The 16672-nt window shown below is 44.8% G+C and overlaps 1 protein-coding gene across 1 annotated transcript in view; it reads right to left on the bottom strand.

Annotated features, from left to right (window-relative positions):
- Nucleotides 1-4323: 4323 nt before the first annotated feature.
- rbm20 (RNA binding motif protein 20) overlaps nt 4324-16672 on the bottom strand; it is a 47669-nt gene continuing 35320 nt past the window's right edge. The window contains 9 exon segments of the mRNA XM_084684878.1: nt 4324-5759; nt 6077-6198; nt 6946-7053; nt 7137-7779; nt 7889-7987; nt 8182-8929; nt 9334-9413; nt 9611-9742; nt 10407-10553. Coding sequence (XP_084541004.1) covers nt 5697-5759; nt 6077-6198; nt 6946-7053; nt 7137-7779; nt 7889-7987; nt 8182-8929; nt 9334-9413; nt 9611-9742; nt 10407-10553 — 2142 coding nt within the window. The 3' untranslated portion in view covers nt 4324-5696.

Here is a 16672-nt window from a genome sequence, read left to right as displayed (position 1 = left end):
CCTGGAAAAGAGCCTCAATACAAGAGAAGCAGTGTACTCAGCACTTGTCACTGACGATTTGGAGGCCATACAGTACACAATGTTGTAACAGTGGACAGCTGCATGGCCCAACACTGGATTATTACCATACAGATACACAGGGCTGCCAACTTTTCAAAAACCTTGGCATGAGATTTGGTGCGAGGGGCGAGCTTTTGCGAGCTTCACCACCACCACCACCACCACCACCACCACCACCACCTTGTTTGGCGTTGCCTTTTCAGCGTGAGATATACAAGATGTGGCGTGAGAGCGTGAGAAATGGTTTAAATGCGTGTGTCGCACTGAAAAACCGTGAGAGTTGGCAGCTCTGGATACATTTTTCATTTTTTTACACCGAGTGCCTCCACAATGGCCGCGCATCCGGGTTACCGCCCAGAACGTGACATCGGTAAAAACCCTCTTTATTATGAATCAGGGGAAGGGAGTTCCTGGATTTTATTGGGTCAGGCCAGTGCCAATAAAATAAAATAAAACAATGGGCCGGGCCGCTGTCAGTTCTTTATGGGTTGGCCCAAATTATATCGGCAATTCGGCCCAAAAGTGCGTCAGCTCACTGGGCAAATGCTCGGTATGCCAGATGGCCAGTCCAGCCCTGGATGTGGCTGTATACCCTTCCCCACCTTTTTATATCACACAGTAGCAGGGCCGGATCCAGGGGGAGGGGGCCTCCCCTAGCTCCTTCTGACTTCAGCCAAAAATGTTAGGCCTACATGATGAAGCCATGAAAAAGTATGTTAGTGCTTTTAGTAATATGCTTTTTTGAAAGATTCCCCAGTGATCGTCTGGTTGATAATGGGCAACGTAGGTTAGAGCTCCGCCTCAACGTTTACCGATAAAGGTGAAACCAACCTTGAATCTCTTGCCTTGTTCTCAAAGTTATTGTATATCGGTCTTTTGTAGAGGGCTTTTGACGAATAGTAAAGTGTAGCTTTGGTGTTAATGTTAAACCCTGGATAGCTTACTTCTGTTTCAGTTTTAATCTTTATTTGTTTTCATAGAAGATACACACGAGTAGTACCTACAGTAGTCTTTTAGCTTGGTTACCCATCGATTGTTCTTTGCGAGCGTGTTTGTACAAAGAAAAACCTTTTATCATGCATCGATTTCTGATCCCCAAACCATCTACTACTGCCCCTGCGACAAGGGATATTAAACTCATATCCTACTCCAGAGCAGGCAGAGCATGCTGGTCCTAGTGGAAGCACTTCCCTGTCTCTCGGTACCAACATTACTGCTGCTGTGGGTGAAGGTGAGCATGGTTTGAATGACTGCACTCCTATGCAGCCTGTTCTGCAAACGTACCCCATGTGCATTTTTAGCCAAGGTCCTCGGGCAACGCACTCAAATTTGGTTAGACTTCCATTTTCAATGAAACCGGGCGTTGACGCTCGCGTATGCTCCCACAATGCCCTACACGATTTCATTGAAAACGGATTGGAAGTCGACGCTCCTCGCCGTGCCGCTCCGCGCCGCTCCGCTCCGCTGTAGTGGACATGCACGGTTAGAGTACTCAGCCAAGCTAGATGCATGTTTCTGCTTCCCCTGTTGACAATTCTGAGCCAAAAATTATAAAGACTAGCCTGGTCCTAACCAGACCCTCGTACATTTCATTTGTACAGAGGGTCTGGGATCGCTCCATTGACAATCATTAACTTCCTTGAAGGCGGGTCCTCTGTTGAAGTTTAAAACTATTGGATCTGCCCAGAGCCACTCTGATCTGCCCAAACCAATCGCAAGCGTTCGTCTTAGCCAACTCCTTCACCACTACTGTAACGGAGCTAGCTGCCGTAGCTGGAAAATCAAACTTTTCCCGAACTCCGTGGGGAGGAGGGCCACAACATCATGGCCGCCAACAAAACCCAGCAAGGAATGTTCTTGCTCCGGCTTTAACTTATGGATATTCGGCAGCATTGCCACAACCGCAGAATAACTTTGCTCGCACCTTTCTCCGCCACCATTACTGAACTACTTAAACTAGTGCACAAAATTAACGTCATCATTATCAGCCACTCCCTCTGTTCGCTGATTGGACCTACACATTTTCTTTTCTTCCGAAAACCGACTTCAAAGTCAAACTCCCAGACCTAGTACAGAAGCAAAATCCAAATTGAGCGGAACTACGTAGGAGGGCAAAGCCAGGCTAGATAAAGACATCACCTTCACTAGACAATGTTTTACCAATTGGAAAACGGCTGTTTATTTCATACGAAGCTCAAAAAACTATTTTGCGCTCAAGTGAATGTCAAAAAAATGTGCTCGCATAAACTGTGGAGGTCCCTACCTACCATCACATCCAACCCAGAATACGTCATAGGTTTGGGCTAAACCCTGAATGTTTATAACGTCTGGCTCCGCGCCTGATTAACACTTGGATCGTTAAGCAGACTCAAAAATGTTAATATAATGGTAGGCCTAATATAAAAAATAATATGATCCTTTTCCGTAATCATGATACCCCCCAGAAATGTTCACTGCACCCCCAGTCAAAGAAGGCTGCATCCGGCCCTGCACAGTAGCCTATTGCAATTGTGACAACAGAACAGTACAGAAAGAAATGCTGTTGAAGGGGGGCTGGGACAGACAGAATGTTATCTGGGAATATTGTGCATGGATTCAAAAGGATTTGTTATGAGACTAATAGTGAATAACAACGGTTCAGGGACAGAGAACATGGAAGAGGGTTAGTACTTAGCAGCTGGGAATACCTAGCCTGGCTGCCAGCCCAACTTCTCCCGCCCAAAAAAAAACGTGTTCGGGAATTTGGGTCTGGAGGGTCTCGTATTGGGGACAACTACAGAAAACCCAGAATCGGGACGGACCAATGAAATTGCCAGGGCGGGCTTTATACGATGATGGACAGATAATCAACAGTACGTAATCAACAACGTCACGAAAGAGCCCTTGGGTTGAATTTGTTTTCAACAAACAACATAATACGTTACTGTGATTGGTTGTAGGTCTATCCAATTGAGTGTAGAGGCATTTGTTTTACGAGTTCGGTCGAAACACGCTCCGTACTCAAAGCCCAACGGAGAGTTTTCAGACTCATATTCTGACTAGAATTATGAGGATTACAACGTCAGGCTAGGGAATACCTACGTTTGAAAGGAGAATTGTGGAGTACCCTTAAAAGTCTGCAATCCATTAATAGAGAATAGATGGTGAGAGTGGGGCCAACAAAGTGGTGAAAGAAGGATGAGGGTCTTCTTAAGGAGAATGTGTGTTGATCAGGAAGTATGTTTTTTTCTGTTTGTTCTTATTGTACTGCTCTCTGCAGGTTCCTTGCCTGATGCTAAAGTCTTACACAAGTGTTCATTGAGTTGTAGTAAAACCTCTGGTCAGAAGTATAGGACAAGGGGAGCTAGATACTGTGCCTGCTGTATGGGACTGCAGTCTCTGGAGGGGCTCTCTCTGAGAGGAACCTTCCCAAACAGCTTTTCCCTATCTTGCTCTCTCCCCCTCTCTCTTTTTCTCTCTCTCTCTACCTCTCTCTCTCTCTACCTTCCTCTCTCTACCTCTCCCTCTCTCTCTCTCTACCTCCCTCTCTCTACCTCTCCCTCTCTACCTCTCTCTCAACCTCTCTCTCTCTCTACCTCCCTCTCTCTCTCTCTCTACCTCCCTCTCTCTCTCTCTCTCTCTACCTCCCTCTCTCTACCTCTCTCTCTCTCTTTCAGGAGTCCATGCCCACCTTTTGCAGCACTGTCCTACTATATTTAATTTCTTTCAAATTTAAAGTATATAATGTTTAAATATAATTTGTTTCCGTCTATTTACGTACCCCTCTGATTAAACACGGGCCCCACCTTGGCCCCCCAGTAAAATGTGTCTAGAACCGCCTCTGGTTACAGTAACTCACGACCACACCCAGCGACCTTGTGCATGTAGTCTATCCTATTTTTTTCTAACTGCAATACTTTTATGCATCTCAAGGTGCGAAAATTCACAAGTCAACTTTTCCAACACAGGATGTAATAAATTCAATAAAGCACAAGTTATCAAAGGGATAGCGAAATTCAACCTATTATTTTGCCTAGGCACTTGCGGTAGTTGTCTTTTGTTTTAGGAGTGACACTAATCACCCCCCCTAAACAATGACGCACATTTTACACAGACATGTTATCAAACGTTTCCTCTGACGGAGAGGAAGTCAAATTATTTAAAATAAATTAATGATAAAAAAAATCTGATCACACTTCAAATGTCCATAATTCCTGGTGAATTGTTCAATTTTCTTTGAATACCTGTGCTTTGTGTGCTGTAGGTTTAATAACATTCAACACATTTCCTTATTTAGAATGTTTATTCAAATGTTCACATCAGAAAATGTCATAGGAAAAGATTCAAAGAATAACCGTTAAAACCGTCAATAAAATTTAAAGAGAAACAGGATTATTCACAGTGCAGGCCTATAAAACAGCAACAACAACTAACAGCAATAACTTTCCTCGAAATTCTATATTTCTGTCTCAATATTAATGTCACACTTTAATTTATAACTCAGATACATTTAAACACATGGTCCAGTTCAAGCTCCTTTAGAGTATGAGTTAAGGTACATATGCATGACATATATTAAACCTGACTGGGCTGGGCTGAAAATGTGATTTTGACTTTGAAAGGAATTAATTTTATTTCATAAATCAACAACATCATAAGTACAGAACATTGTCAGTATCTTGACTCAGGCCTACTGTGAATTGTGATTACAATCTTTGGACTGTGGCTGTAGACACATTGTGTATTTTTATTGATAAAAGGCACAAAAGGTGCAATTATATTCAAAACTACACACTTTTGAAATCAAAATGTGTTCAAACAAACCAACATACCTGAGGATGTCTTCTTACATAATTCTCATAAGGTTCTTACTGTATGCATGTATCTTTTAGTCTGATACTTATCCTGTTGAACAAAACACTCTCTATGCTACAGCTTCCATTTAGATAGAGTTACTTCTCAGTAAAACCGGTGACCTGAGCTTGTGTTTTTCAGCAAACTGATTCCGAGGGTCGGTTTCGTCTTCCATCTTCTCGTTGACTATAAGGCTCGTCTCACAACACACTTTTTTGTGTTTGATTTCTCTTTGGAAGTGACACGAGAAACTGCGTTTCACCTCGTCAACGTTTCGTGACGCAACGTTTGACGTGACGTTTGTGTGCGAGTCATTCAAGATCATTCGACACAAAAGCTTTGCTTTGTAACTTTCATCGCAAAAGGTGTCTGTTGTCAGAATAGACTACACCAGCTCCACCCACAAAACAAGTATAGACTTACGTAAAAGCTTTATAAATGGCAGTTCCAAACAACACATTAAAAACCTGAAATAGGATCTAATCTGGAGACTCTTTCCAGCATGTTATTTTCTTTTATTGGCATTAGTGCTTTTGATTAGCAACGTTTATTTTTGTATGTACAGGACACTCAGCAACAATCCTGTCCATTGTTCATCCAGGTAAATTCCCGAACATTTCCCAGCACACCTCCCTGAAACAGGAGCTCCTTCCACATAGCATGTAAACCTTAACAAGACTGGCATGTATTGTGGGTGCAGTAGTTACCAGCCTGCAGTGAGCACATGACCGTCACATGCACGCACACAGGAGACGGCATCCTCAAGGCCTTCAAAAGGTTAGAGGTCATAGCTGAGGTTGAGGTCACTCAGAGGAGGCAGTGAGGTTGTCCAGTAAACTCTCATCTGCCAGCTGAGAAAGATACCTCTGCAACAGAGAAGGAGAGAGCGAGAGAGACAGAAGGAGAGACAGAGACAGAGACAGAGAGAAAGACAGTGAGAGACAGAGAAAGCGACAGAGACAAAGAGAGAGACAAAGAGAGAGAGAGAGAGAGAGAGAGAGAGAGAGAGAAAAACAGTGTTTTGTAATTAGAAAAATACTTACTTGTGTGACACAGTTACAATACGTACGATGTACGCTTGCATCATCATCGGTGTGTGACAACTTTTTTTTTTTTTTTTGCGCAAAAATTTTTTCAACCTTTCCAAACTTTTTTTTCTTGTGTATAGTATATGTTTACCTACCTGCAGGTTCCTATAGTGGATGGTGCTGCGACAGTGTGCGGTCTTGGCCGTCTCCTCATTGGTGTAGAACAGCCCACACAGCTTACAGTAGAAACCTGTCTGCGGAACGATGAACTCCACCCCTAGAACACCAGCGGGCCAATCAGAAAACAGAGCTTGATCGATCGGTTTGTTCTCCTCTGATCACATTTTAATTTAGCTATGACAAAAAGTTTGGTCCTTCTGACCCACTGCTGGTCTTGGCTTCATGGAAGACAACACTGTCACGATCACACCCAGATTGGTGAGTCTATCAGCCATGACAACCTAGACCACTGTTGACTATTCTGTGTATGTAAGCCACACACTCTCTTGTTTTTTCTCTCTCTTACACTCTCTCTCTGCCCCTCTTCTGTATGACTATGTGTGTGTCTCTCTCTATCCGAGGACACTACGTGATGGACCGCACCCCAAAACCGCAACCGTGATGAAACCGCACCCCAAGTCCATGGTCAGACAAGACTGCCGTCTCCAGTATCATTCCATCCTCTCACTCCGTGTTAGATAACCTCTTTTGTGAAGCAACATTAGCCTGTAACGCCGGCTATGTGCTATCCTGTTAGTACCTAGTAGTAATATAAATACAGTACATCCCAAGGGGGTGTTTCACAAACCCTTCTTAGAAACAGGCCGGTCCTATTGAGTCCAGCACACCCCGACCCACTCTCCATTCCTGGCAGAGTAAGTGTTGGTGTACCATCAGCACGCAGGATTCATAAATGATCATTGAGTGGTATGTGAATGGTATATCAGGATGCCACACAGGCCTTTGGTGAAGGAATTTCAAATCATGCAGGGTTGCTAGTTTACGATCACGGCTAGTTTTGTACCTAAGGGAATGCTGTGTTCGCTGATGACCTTGTCTTGTTCTCGCGACGGGGTGAGAGCCTCTAGGTCTGCCTGGCTGGACCCAGGGAGGACTGCTGCACTCTGGGCAGCTGGAAAAGAAAAACACAATCACTTGAACGGTGAACTTAGTATTTTGAAACGGTATAATGGAGATCCATGTTCATTTCCGTACCTCGTTTAGGACTTTCAGGTCTATGTAGGGGCTCCTGTCTGTCAGTCTCTGGCATGGTTCCTGTTTTCCTGGCCTCCTCTTCATTCTCCACATCTTGGCATTTACTGCCCTCACTCGCTTCAACGTGATTGGTCAGCGGCTCCTGTGTAAGTGTCGCTATTGGCCCACTCTTGGAAGCATTGACCTCTGACTCCAAACACGTCTCTTCCAACGCAGCTTTGAACTCCTGAGTGGGGAAGTCCATGAGGTCTGAACTGGACGGTTTGGAGGGTTCTGGATCGCGGTCCGGGTCGTCCGTGTTCGGATTTGTCAGCACTTCCTCTCTTTTATCCTCCTGAGGTGTGTCCGCCCCCTTCTCTCCTCCCCTTTCCTGGCTCCGTCCCTCCCGGCCGGTGTCCTTCATCTCGGAGCAGGTGCTGGACACGGGGGAGTGGCGAGTCGAGTCGGGGGCGGGGCCCTCCGCTTCCTCCAGGGCGAGCTCTTTCACGGGCGACGTTGTGGCTTCCTCCGTCAGGCCGGGGAGGTCGGGCTCGATGATGGAGTCGTCCTCTCCTCCCACTTCGTCCACCGTCACCAGCTCCTCCATGTTGTGGGGGTACCAGCACTCGCCCTCCGTGTCCTCTCCGCTCTCCCATCCCTCCGCCTGGGCAGAAGAAAGAGGGATGAAGGAGGGGTTTGCTTGCTTTAAGCATGAGAAAGCTACAAACTAATCTTTTTAAGCATGAGAAAGCTCATTGGCTACGGTCACTCACCTCACTGTCTTTGTGACGTGCTGGGGCCTCTGTGGGACTGTGGCTCTGCTGAGGGGACTTTGACTTCTCCTTAGATGGATGACCCTCACATGCTTCTCCCTGCGGCAGTAAAAAAAAAAAAAAAAAACTTTTGAATTTTCAATACCGCTAGTCGAAGATATATATCATTTCACACACAGTCTCTATGGAGTTGATGTTGTGAAGTCAACACAAGATGAGAGTGAAGACATGGCGTGAGACAACCTGAGAACTGTTGAACCGCCGCTCGTCAGAGCAGATCTGCCTTCACTCACGTCATTCTTCGCGTTGATCTCCTTCTCCTGTTTCTCCTCGTGTCTCCTCGTCGTCTTTCTGCTCCGCCCCCTCGACGGCGAGCCCTGCCTCTTGTCCTCCGCCGACCGAACAGTAAGTGGCTCGCCCGCCATCTCTGTCTCCGAGTGCCGGGACCTGCCGTAGTAGTCCCCCTCGCCTCCGCTCCTCCTCTTGGACTTGACCTCGTGACCCCTCTGGTACGGTGGCCTGGAGGGCTTCTCCGACTTGTACATCTGCTCCTTCATGTAGAACTCTTCGTCCAGGTTCCTGTAGGGGGGAAAGGGCATTCCCTGGGGGCTGCCCCGGGGGTACCAGTCTCTCCCACCCCTCATCCCCTCGCCTCCCGCACCGCCCCCCCCACCTCCTCCTCCCCCCCCTCGCTCATCGGCCGACCGAGGGCTGATCCGGTCCGAGGGTTTCAAATACGGTTTCCGCCTCTCCGGCGGCAACCGTCCGTTGGAGCGCTCGTCGTCGCCGCCGAGGCTACCGCCTCCGTTCCTCCACGGCGGTTCGTCCCTTTCCCGGTCTCTCTCCCGGTCCTCCTCGGCCCTGCGGAGGTGTGAGGACCAGTCCCAGGAGCCGCGACGGGGCCCCAGGCCGTTGCCGGGCCGGCATGGCGCCCCCTGGGGGCTGTGTGCAGAGCTGCAGGAGGTGAAGCTGGGGCTGTGAGAGCGAGGGCTCAGGGAGCGGCTGACAGGACTGCGGGAGCGCGCTCGCTCCGGGATGTAGCTGAGGGAGGAGAAGGTAGGAGGGAGGAGAAGTTAGGAGGGAGGAGAAGGTAGGAGGGAGGAGAAGGTAGGAGGGAGGAGAAGGTAGGAGGGAGGAGAAGGTAGGAGGGAGGAGAAGGTAGGAGGGAGGAGAAGTTAGGAGGGAGGAGAAGGTAGGAGGGAGGAGAAGTTAGGAGGGAGAAGGTAGGAGGGAGGAGAAGTTAGGAGGGAGGAGAAGGTAGGAGGGAGGAGAAGGTAGGAGGGAGGAGAAGGTAGGAGGGAGGAGAAGTTAGGAAAGAGAAAAGAGACAGGAGATAGGAGATAGGTGAGTTAGATAAACAAAAAGGTTTAACCAGAAACTTTCAGAAGTAGATAATTGAACGGCCTGTATCTGTTCTCTCCTCTATGTTGTAAACAAAGACATACTGGTCGACCTCCTGCATCTCATCTCTTTCCCTCTGAGAGTGGATGTCCTGGATGATGGAGTCCACATCTTTACCAGGTTTCTACAACAGAGGAGAACAACCATGCGCATCTGTAAACACCACTCTAATGTGAAGAAGCCACAGACATGAAGAGTCCCCGGTCTACAGACACACAACAGTTTTTTTTTTTTTTTTTTACTGGAAACTGGCCCCAAATGTCTTAGACTGAAGGAAAAGATAAGGCCATAAAGGAAAAGACAAGGCCATGACTTGGTCACCTTAAGCTGAAGCTCCTTGTATCTCTTGGACATGCGTATAAGCAGCTTCTGGTCGTTGATGGTGGCCGGGGTCAGCTGATAGTACTGGACCATGGCCTGGGCCGCCTCCACATACGCCATCTCCAGGAACGCCTGAGGGGGGGGGAGACAAAAACAACCAATCAGGAGGTGAGAAGAGAAGGAACAACCAATCAAACCTAGTCCTAGGATACTATTTTTAAAGCCTCTCAATAAATGAGTTTCTAGGACTTCTCCGTGGTATACTTTTAATTGAATCTGTTTCTTGATAGCTTCATCTTCTCTCTTTCGGAAACAGATGACCAAAAGTATCACAACAAACAAGGGGGGAGGCCAACTCATATATCAACCTTCACATCACATCCCATTTCATTAGCACAGTAAATCACCGGGACGGTTACATAGCGTGGGCTAATCCCTTGTAACCAACACCATCCTTTTAGTATCCAGGAATCTGATAGGCCCAATCTGAAAGAGTCGTCTATATATCTGTGATCATTAAGGGTCTTGAGTGAGATGTCAAGTTCTTAACTGTTGCTGAGGGAAAGATTGTGAGGTCAGGGGTAGGAGAATACAGACAGAGGTTTCTTAAAAGTATCACTCATTCAGTCAAGATTAACACTAACGTCAAAACTTGCAAGCATAACACACCAGGACAATAATCGCCAGAACACTAATTGAGCCAAAGGGCAATTGTGAAACGCTTTGTGAAATTGCTAGTCCAAAAAGGGCTCGGCAAATAAAGATTGACTTAATTTGAATGAGAGAGCAACCGTACCTGGTGAGTGGAGCGCATGAGGATGTAGTTGGTGACTTTGCCGAACGGCAGTCCCAAATTGATGACGTCATTCTCAGTGCAGCTGCCCTCAGGAAGGTTGCAGATGTGCACGACTCTTCCTGGCACTGACTTCCTGGGAGGGAACGGCTGTGGAGGAGGAGGGGAGAGGAACACGTTCTTACGTCAGAAACATCAACGTCCTCAAGTAACGTTTGGAGCTCACATGACTATATGAAATGACTATTCGCGTTTTTTTGTTACAAATATTCTTTTTTCGTTTTAGATTGGTTAAATGTTATTCTTATTCCCAAATCGATAACGTTAAATCCATAACTAAGATAAAATAATCCTGAAAAGGATTACTGTAGCGCATAGATAAAAAAAAACACTTAGCTAAATAAGTAATAATACAGTAGTATATATATATTGCACAGAATTTGGGGGTTTGGTGGTCTACTGGGAACACAGCTGGTTGCACAGCTGGTTGTACAGCCTGACAGCAGCATGAAGGTAGGACCTGCGGTGCCTCTCCTTCACACACTGGGGGTGAATGAGCTGCTTAGAGCTGCCAGGGCGTCCCGCATGGAGGTGTTGTCCATCATGGATGATATTACACGTATTACTGTAAATATTCATGACATAGTAGTACATTAGATGTTATTTCCGTCCCTTGTGTGACAATGACATCGTCCCAGCTTCGGTCACCTCATCGAAAAACTTCCATGAGACTGATTCTGTCTGGTTCCACCAGCCTCTAACAATATAGTTGCCAGCAGCAACCCTACACTATCACCCTGTCCAGTGGGCATTTTTCTACCCTGCATATCGACCCTAACAGCTCTATTAATACTCTTGGTGGTGGTGTGTGTGTGTGTGTGTGTGTGTTGAGGGAGTTGTGACAGCGATAATTAGTTTTCTCGTTTGGATCTGAGGAAACATCAGCTGACTTGTCCTGACATCTCAGGCCCTTCATCACTAATCCTCCCCCGGCTCACCAAGTCAAGTGGTCTCTGTTGGTCTGTCTGTCTGTCTCTCTCAATCAGACATTCAATATAATCCTGTGTTTATTTCTGTTTGAATATTCTCAACATGTCCAGCTACAGGTATTATTCAGAAACGCGGCAGGGAATGTGTGTGTGTGTGTGTGTTAAATGTACTTGTGTGCGCTTGTACGTTAGTCGTTGTGTGTAAGTGTTCGTGCCTCTTCAAGGATCACAATGACTCTTGCTTAGATTGTTGCTCTTGTTGGTTAGTAGTAGCTGATTTAAACTGTTGTATTTTATTTTAGTTAATCTTATTTTTATTGCTTTCCTACAGGTACACTTGCACTTAGAGATTAATGTTGTTTAATTGTAACTTGCTTAACTACATGCTCTTATGGTTTCATCCCTTTAGCACTTATTTTTTGGTTGTTCACAATGTGTGCTTCTTGTTTTGGATACCCGCAATGCTTTGGGGCTATCTTGTTGTTATTATCAGTAACCTATGCACTTTGTAAAGCTCTCTGTTGGACTCGCTTTGGATAAAAGCGTCTGCTAAATGAATAAATGTAATGTTATGTGCCTACGTGCGACGATTGAGTGTGCAATTGAGTGTGTGTTGTTCCCAGACTTCGCATTTAGCTCGAAACAATAAAGGATCCATCCATTGCTTTGAGACAAGTGTTTGTTTACGGGGTCTTACATTAGTGCATAAGACTTATGTACCCCTCTGCTGTGATGAAAGACCTCAGTAATTACAGAGTGGGGGCCTGGTGTGGCTACCCTGTTAAGAGCCCTTGTGAAGAAGAAAGGTTGTGCTATAGCAACTATAAAAATGAATAAAGCAACATGTAGTTTCGGAGAACAGAAGAGACGAGATTGAAGAAGGAAGAAAGGAAGAACAAGCTTGTTTATTGCCTGAGGTCCATAATCTGAGAAGGACGGTTTGGACACTTTTATTTAATTTTTTATATAAATTCTAAAAATAAAGTTTCGCAGTGACTGTCGATATTCCCGACAACAAAAAATGTCATCAGACTGCACACATGTATCTCCCTCCCTCCCTCCCTCCCTCCCTCCCTCCCTCCCTCTCTCTCTCTCTCTCTCTCTCTCTCTCTCTCTCTCTCTCTCTCTCTCTCTCTCTCTGTCTCTCTTTCTATGTGTCTCTCTCTCTGTCTCGCTCTTGAAAACATGATTGAGACTATGTTGGCAAATGTCCTGACCCCCCCGCCCCCCGGCCTGACAGACAGGCCCATGTGGCGAGGCAGAGGCGAGGCGAGGCATAGGGGTGAGACACCAGAGAGGGGTGGGGGTCAACTTCCAGTAGCTGAGTTTTTATAAGGAATTTGTTGGAAGGGAATCCTGCACTAACAGACATGTCACACTCAATACTGCGGGTCAGAGAAGAAGGGAGGGGGAGAGATTTGGAGAGAAAAAAGTAAGTCTTGACAAAAGTAAGGACAGATTAATCTTCTAGACACAGCAGCGATGCATAGGGGTTTGGGGGTTCAGTGTAATGTCGCACATCAGGAGCTAAGATGATCTTAAGTTGATCTTTAGAAAATCTTGAATGTATTTAAAACTCTTTCATTCTCTAACCACTTTGTAATTTGCTCTTCAGCAAACGACTTGGTTCACTTAAAAAGCCAAAGTTGATCACATGACACTGGATCCCTGCGCTCGGCGTCCCTGCAGAGGATACCGCGCCCGTGGGGCTGGTGGCCCGGTGAACACGTCTACTAGCAGGACGTTAATCCCCCGGGCCTGCCCGCCTCACGCCCTCTGGCCTGCGACCCGACGTTAACAGGGCTCAGATGCTCCGGTGATAATTCTATTAAAGGCTCAGACTGTGTTCAGATTACGTTTCCCTTTCACTCCAGTAGAACACACACACACACACAAATAGGAAATGTCATGACGGGTGCGTCCCAATAAACAGATTCAGAAATAACCAGTTTATATTGTTTATGGCCTTGAGATGGAAGAGAGAACAAGAGTGGTTCCATCAGTGTGTGTGTGTGTGTGTGTGTGTGTGTGTGTGTGTGTGTGAGTGTGTGTGTGAGTGTGTGTGTGAGAGTGTGTGTGTGTGTGTGTGTGTTGCTTGTTCATGGCTTGACAGCTTGTCCATCCTACATTACATGTAACAAGGCAGGCTCTGAGTTTGAACTGTATTGGAGGTAGAGAGGGAAAGACAGCTACAGGGAGCTATGTGTCTGAAGGAAGATGGTATCAACATCACACAGAAGCCTAAAGGTCTATAACTCAGTAACTTTAGTCACAAATTAACTGCAGTTTTTCCTGTTCAAGTACTAGAGGCCCTGCAAATGTCACAACACATAACATGACACACACAGCATCTGAAATGAAGCCATGTGCCTCAGTCCTTTCAACATTAAAACCTATATCGAAACAGACATACTGATCTCAATTGTTTTTAATAGCTATAAGTACTCCTTGCAAAACTTTTCATTTATCCTTATGGTTTAAAGATGAGTGTTTATTTGCCATTGGGACAAGTTTTTTTAATCCTTCTCAGACAGGAATCATCACGCAATCGAACTATGACCTTCGGACGGCCAGTGTGTGACCCTGTAGGAGGGACATGTTCTGATTCCAGCCACATGTTCTGATTCCAGCCACATGTTCTGATTCCAGCCACATGTTCTGATTCCAGCCACATGTTCTGATTCCAGCCACATGTTCTGATTCCAGCCTGCACAGTTTCTCTACATGGCCACGTCTGAAATAACATTACACAAACACACACACACACACACACTACACACACACACACACACACACACACACACTCCTGTATGAAACTTAGCTCCCATGTGGCCTGGACTGCTCTACCAGGGAGAGTATGCTAGAGGTTGCAGTTCTAATGAAGTTATTTCAATCAGCCATTAAATATAATCCTGTGTTTATTTCAGTTTGAATATTTTCAACATGTCCAGATACTGGTAAATTATTCAGAAACGCGGCAGGGAATGTGTGTGTGTGTGTGTGTTAAATGTACTTGTGTGCGCTTGTGCGCTAGTCCACGTGGAAATGTGAGTGTTCATGCATACGTGGGAAGATCGAGTGTGTGTTGTTCCCAGACTTCCCATTTAGCTCAAAACAAAGAATCCATCCATTGCTTTGAGACAAGTGTTCGTTTACGGGGTCTTACATTAGTGCATAAGACGTATGTACCCCTCTGCTGTGATGAAAGACCTCATGAATTACAGAGTGGAGGCCTGGTGTTATGAGTGCGTGTGTCTGTGTGTGTGCGCGTGTAATGAGATGTCTGAGTAATTTTGCTGAAGGTTAAACCACTACCCTGTTAAAAGCTCTTGTGAAGAAAGGAGAGAGAACAGAAGGGACGAGACTGAGGAAGAAAGGAAGAACAAGCTTGTTTATCGCCTGAGGTCCATAATCTCAGGAAGACGGTGTGGAGAGGAAACTCTTAATTTTTCGTATCAATTCTAAAAATAAAGTTTTGAAGTGACTGTAAATATTCCCAACAACAAAAATTTGTAGATTATTCAGAAACGCGGCAGGGAATGTGTGTGTGTGTTAAATGTACATGTGTGCGCTTGTACTTTAGTCGTGAAAGTGTTCATGCCTACGTGGCAAGATCGAGTGTGCGATCGAGTGTGTTGTTCCCAAGCTTCGCATTTAGCTCTTAACAATAAAGGATCCATCCATTGCTTTGAGACAAAAGTGTATCTGTGTAATGAGATGTGTGATTACAGATATTTTGCTGCAGGTTAAATTCACATTAACATTTATGCATTTAGCAGACGCTTTTATCCAAAGCTACGTCCAAGAGAGAGCAGGGAGAGAGCAGGGAGAGTGCGAGGTTCAACCTTGCTACCTTGTTAAGAGCTCTTGTGAAGAAAGGTTGCGGTGATAATAAATGAACCGGAGGTGTGCTCACTTGCGTTTATTGCAGGTGGGTCCTTTGTCCCCTTAAGTTTTTCCCTTCAAGTGATATTTTCAAGCATTTAGCCTACTCATATTGCATAATTCATTAAGAACCGCTTTTAAAACAAGCTGAATCCCCTTTAAACAAGCTATTGTAGCTAACAATGTTGTCACGGGCAGTATTTCAGATGGAATCGCGATTCAAACAGTAGGCCCCTACCATCTGCTAACTGAAAATATGCCCCCCAAAACGTAAATAAGCTTGACATTTATTTAGGGGGAAATGGCTAATTAAAAATAAGTTTGCTACGCGCAAGGTAGTTGCTGTTGCTAGCCAAACTTCACTGAGGGGATTGTTTGAATGCGCCGTAAATGAGAATGTTTCTTTACACAGAAAGTTCAGGCTGTGGCATTGAAGCCAGCGACACACCACACAAGTTTAAATACATTCTTTAATGTGACATTACTTACTGTACATGCAAGTCTTGATTTCCTTAAATGTATGATGCTGCTAGGACACCATGATACTCTCTGTGCACCAGCACATTGATGCACGTTGTATCCGTCCTGCTGGTTACTGAGACGTTGACACAAGGAACTTTCTGCCACAAAAACTTAATTTCAGCCTAAACCGTGCAATGGAACGTAAATAAACAAACAAGCAACTCAATCGCTCAATTCCCTTACAAAAAATAAGTATATTAAAGTATACTAAAAATATACTAAAATATGGATAGTACACTTTTAGTTCAATTTTGATATTAAGTATGCTTTGAAAATAGTTCACTTTTGTAAGACGTATACTTAGAAAATTGTTCACACTTGATGTACTTTTAAGTATGGTTCGACAATAGTTCACTTTTTATATACTTTGAAGAAGTATGCTTAGAAACAGAAAATGGTATACATTTCTTCTGGAGTAGGATGTACGTTTTCTACTATTATACAGCAAAAACAGTCAAAATAATTTTAAAGTACATTACAGGTTACATTTTTTAGATCCATCTCATTCTAATTATTAATGTTGAAAATCTATTATGCATTGCACATTGGATCATTTTTGGTAACCTTGAAATACACTATATACTTTAAAGTGTAAATTACCTAAAAAGTGGGCCAATTCAGTTTACTTAGTACAAAAAAGTATATAAATAAGTACACTGCTAGTATACTTTAAGTAACATGATAATAGTATACTTTTTATATTAAGTATACTTACTAAATAAACTTGAAGTATACTTCTTTTTTGTAAGGGTTGTGCTCTCGCTGAAGGCTTGAGCACACCCAATAAAACAGCATGTAGTTTCGAAGAACAGAAGAAACAAGACTGAGGAACAAAGGAAGGAAGGAAGAACTGGCTTCTCTCTCTCTCTCTAT

This window comes from Hypomesus nipponensis, chromosome 21 (genome assembly GCF_054491055.1).
Source record: "Hypomesus nipponensis isolate SF chromosome 21, ASM5449105v1, whole genome shotgun sequence".
NCBI lineage: Eukaryota > Metazoa > Chordata > Actinopteri > Osmeriformes > Osmeridae > Hypomesus > Hypomesus nipponensis.
Note: the sequence above shows the minus strand (reverse complement) of the source record. Positions and strands in the feature narration are given on the sequence as shown.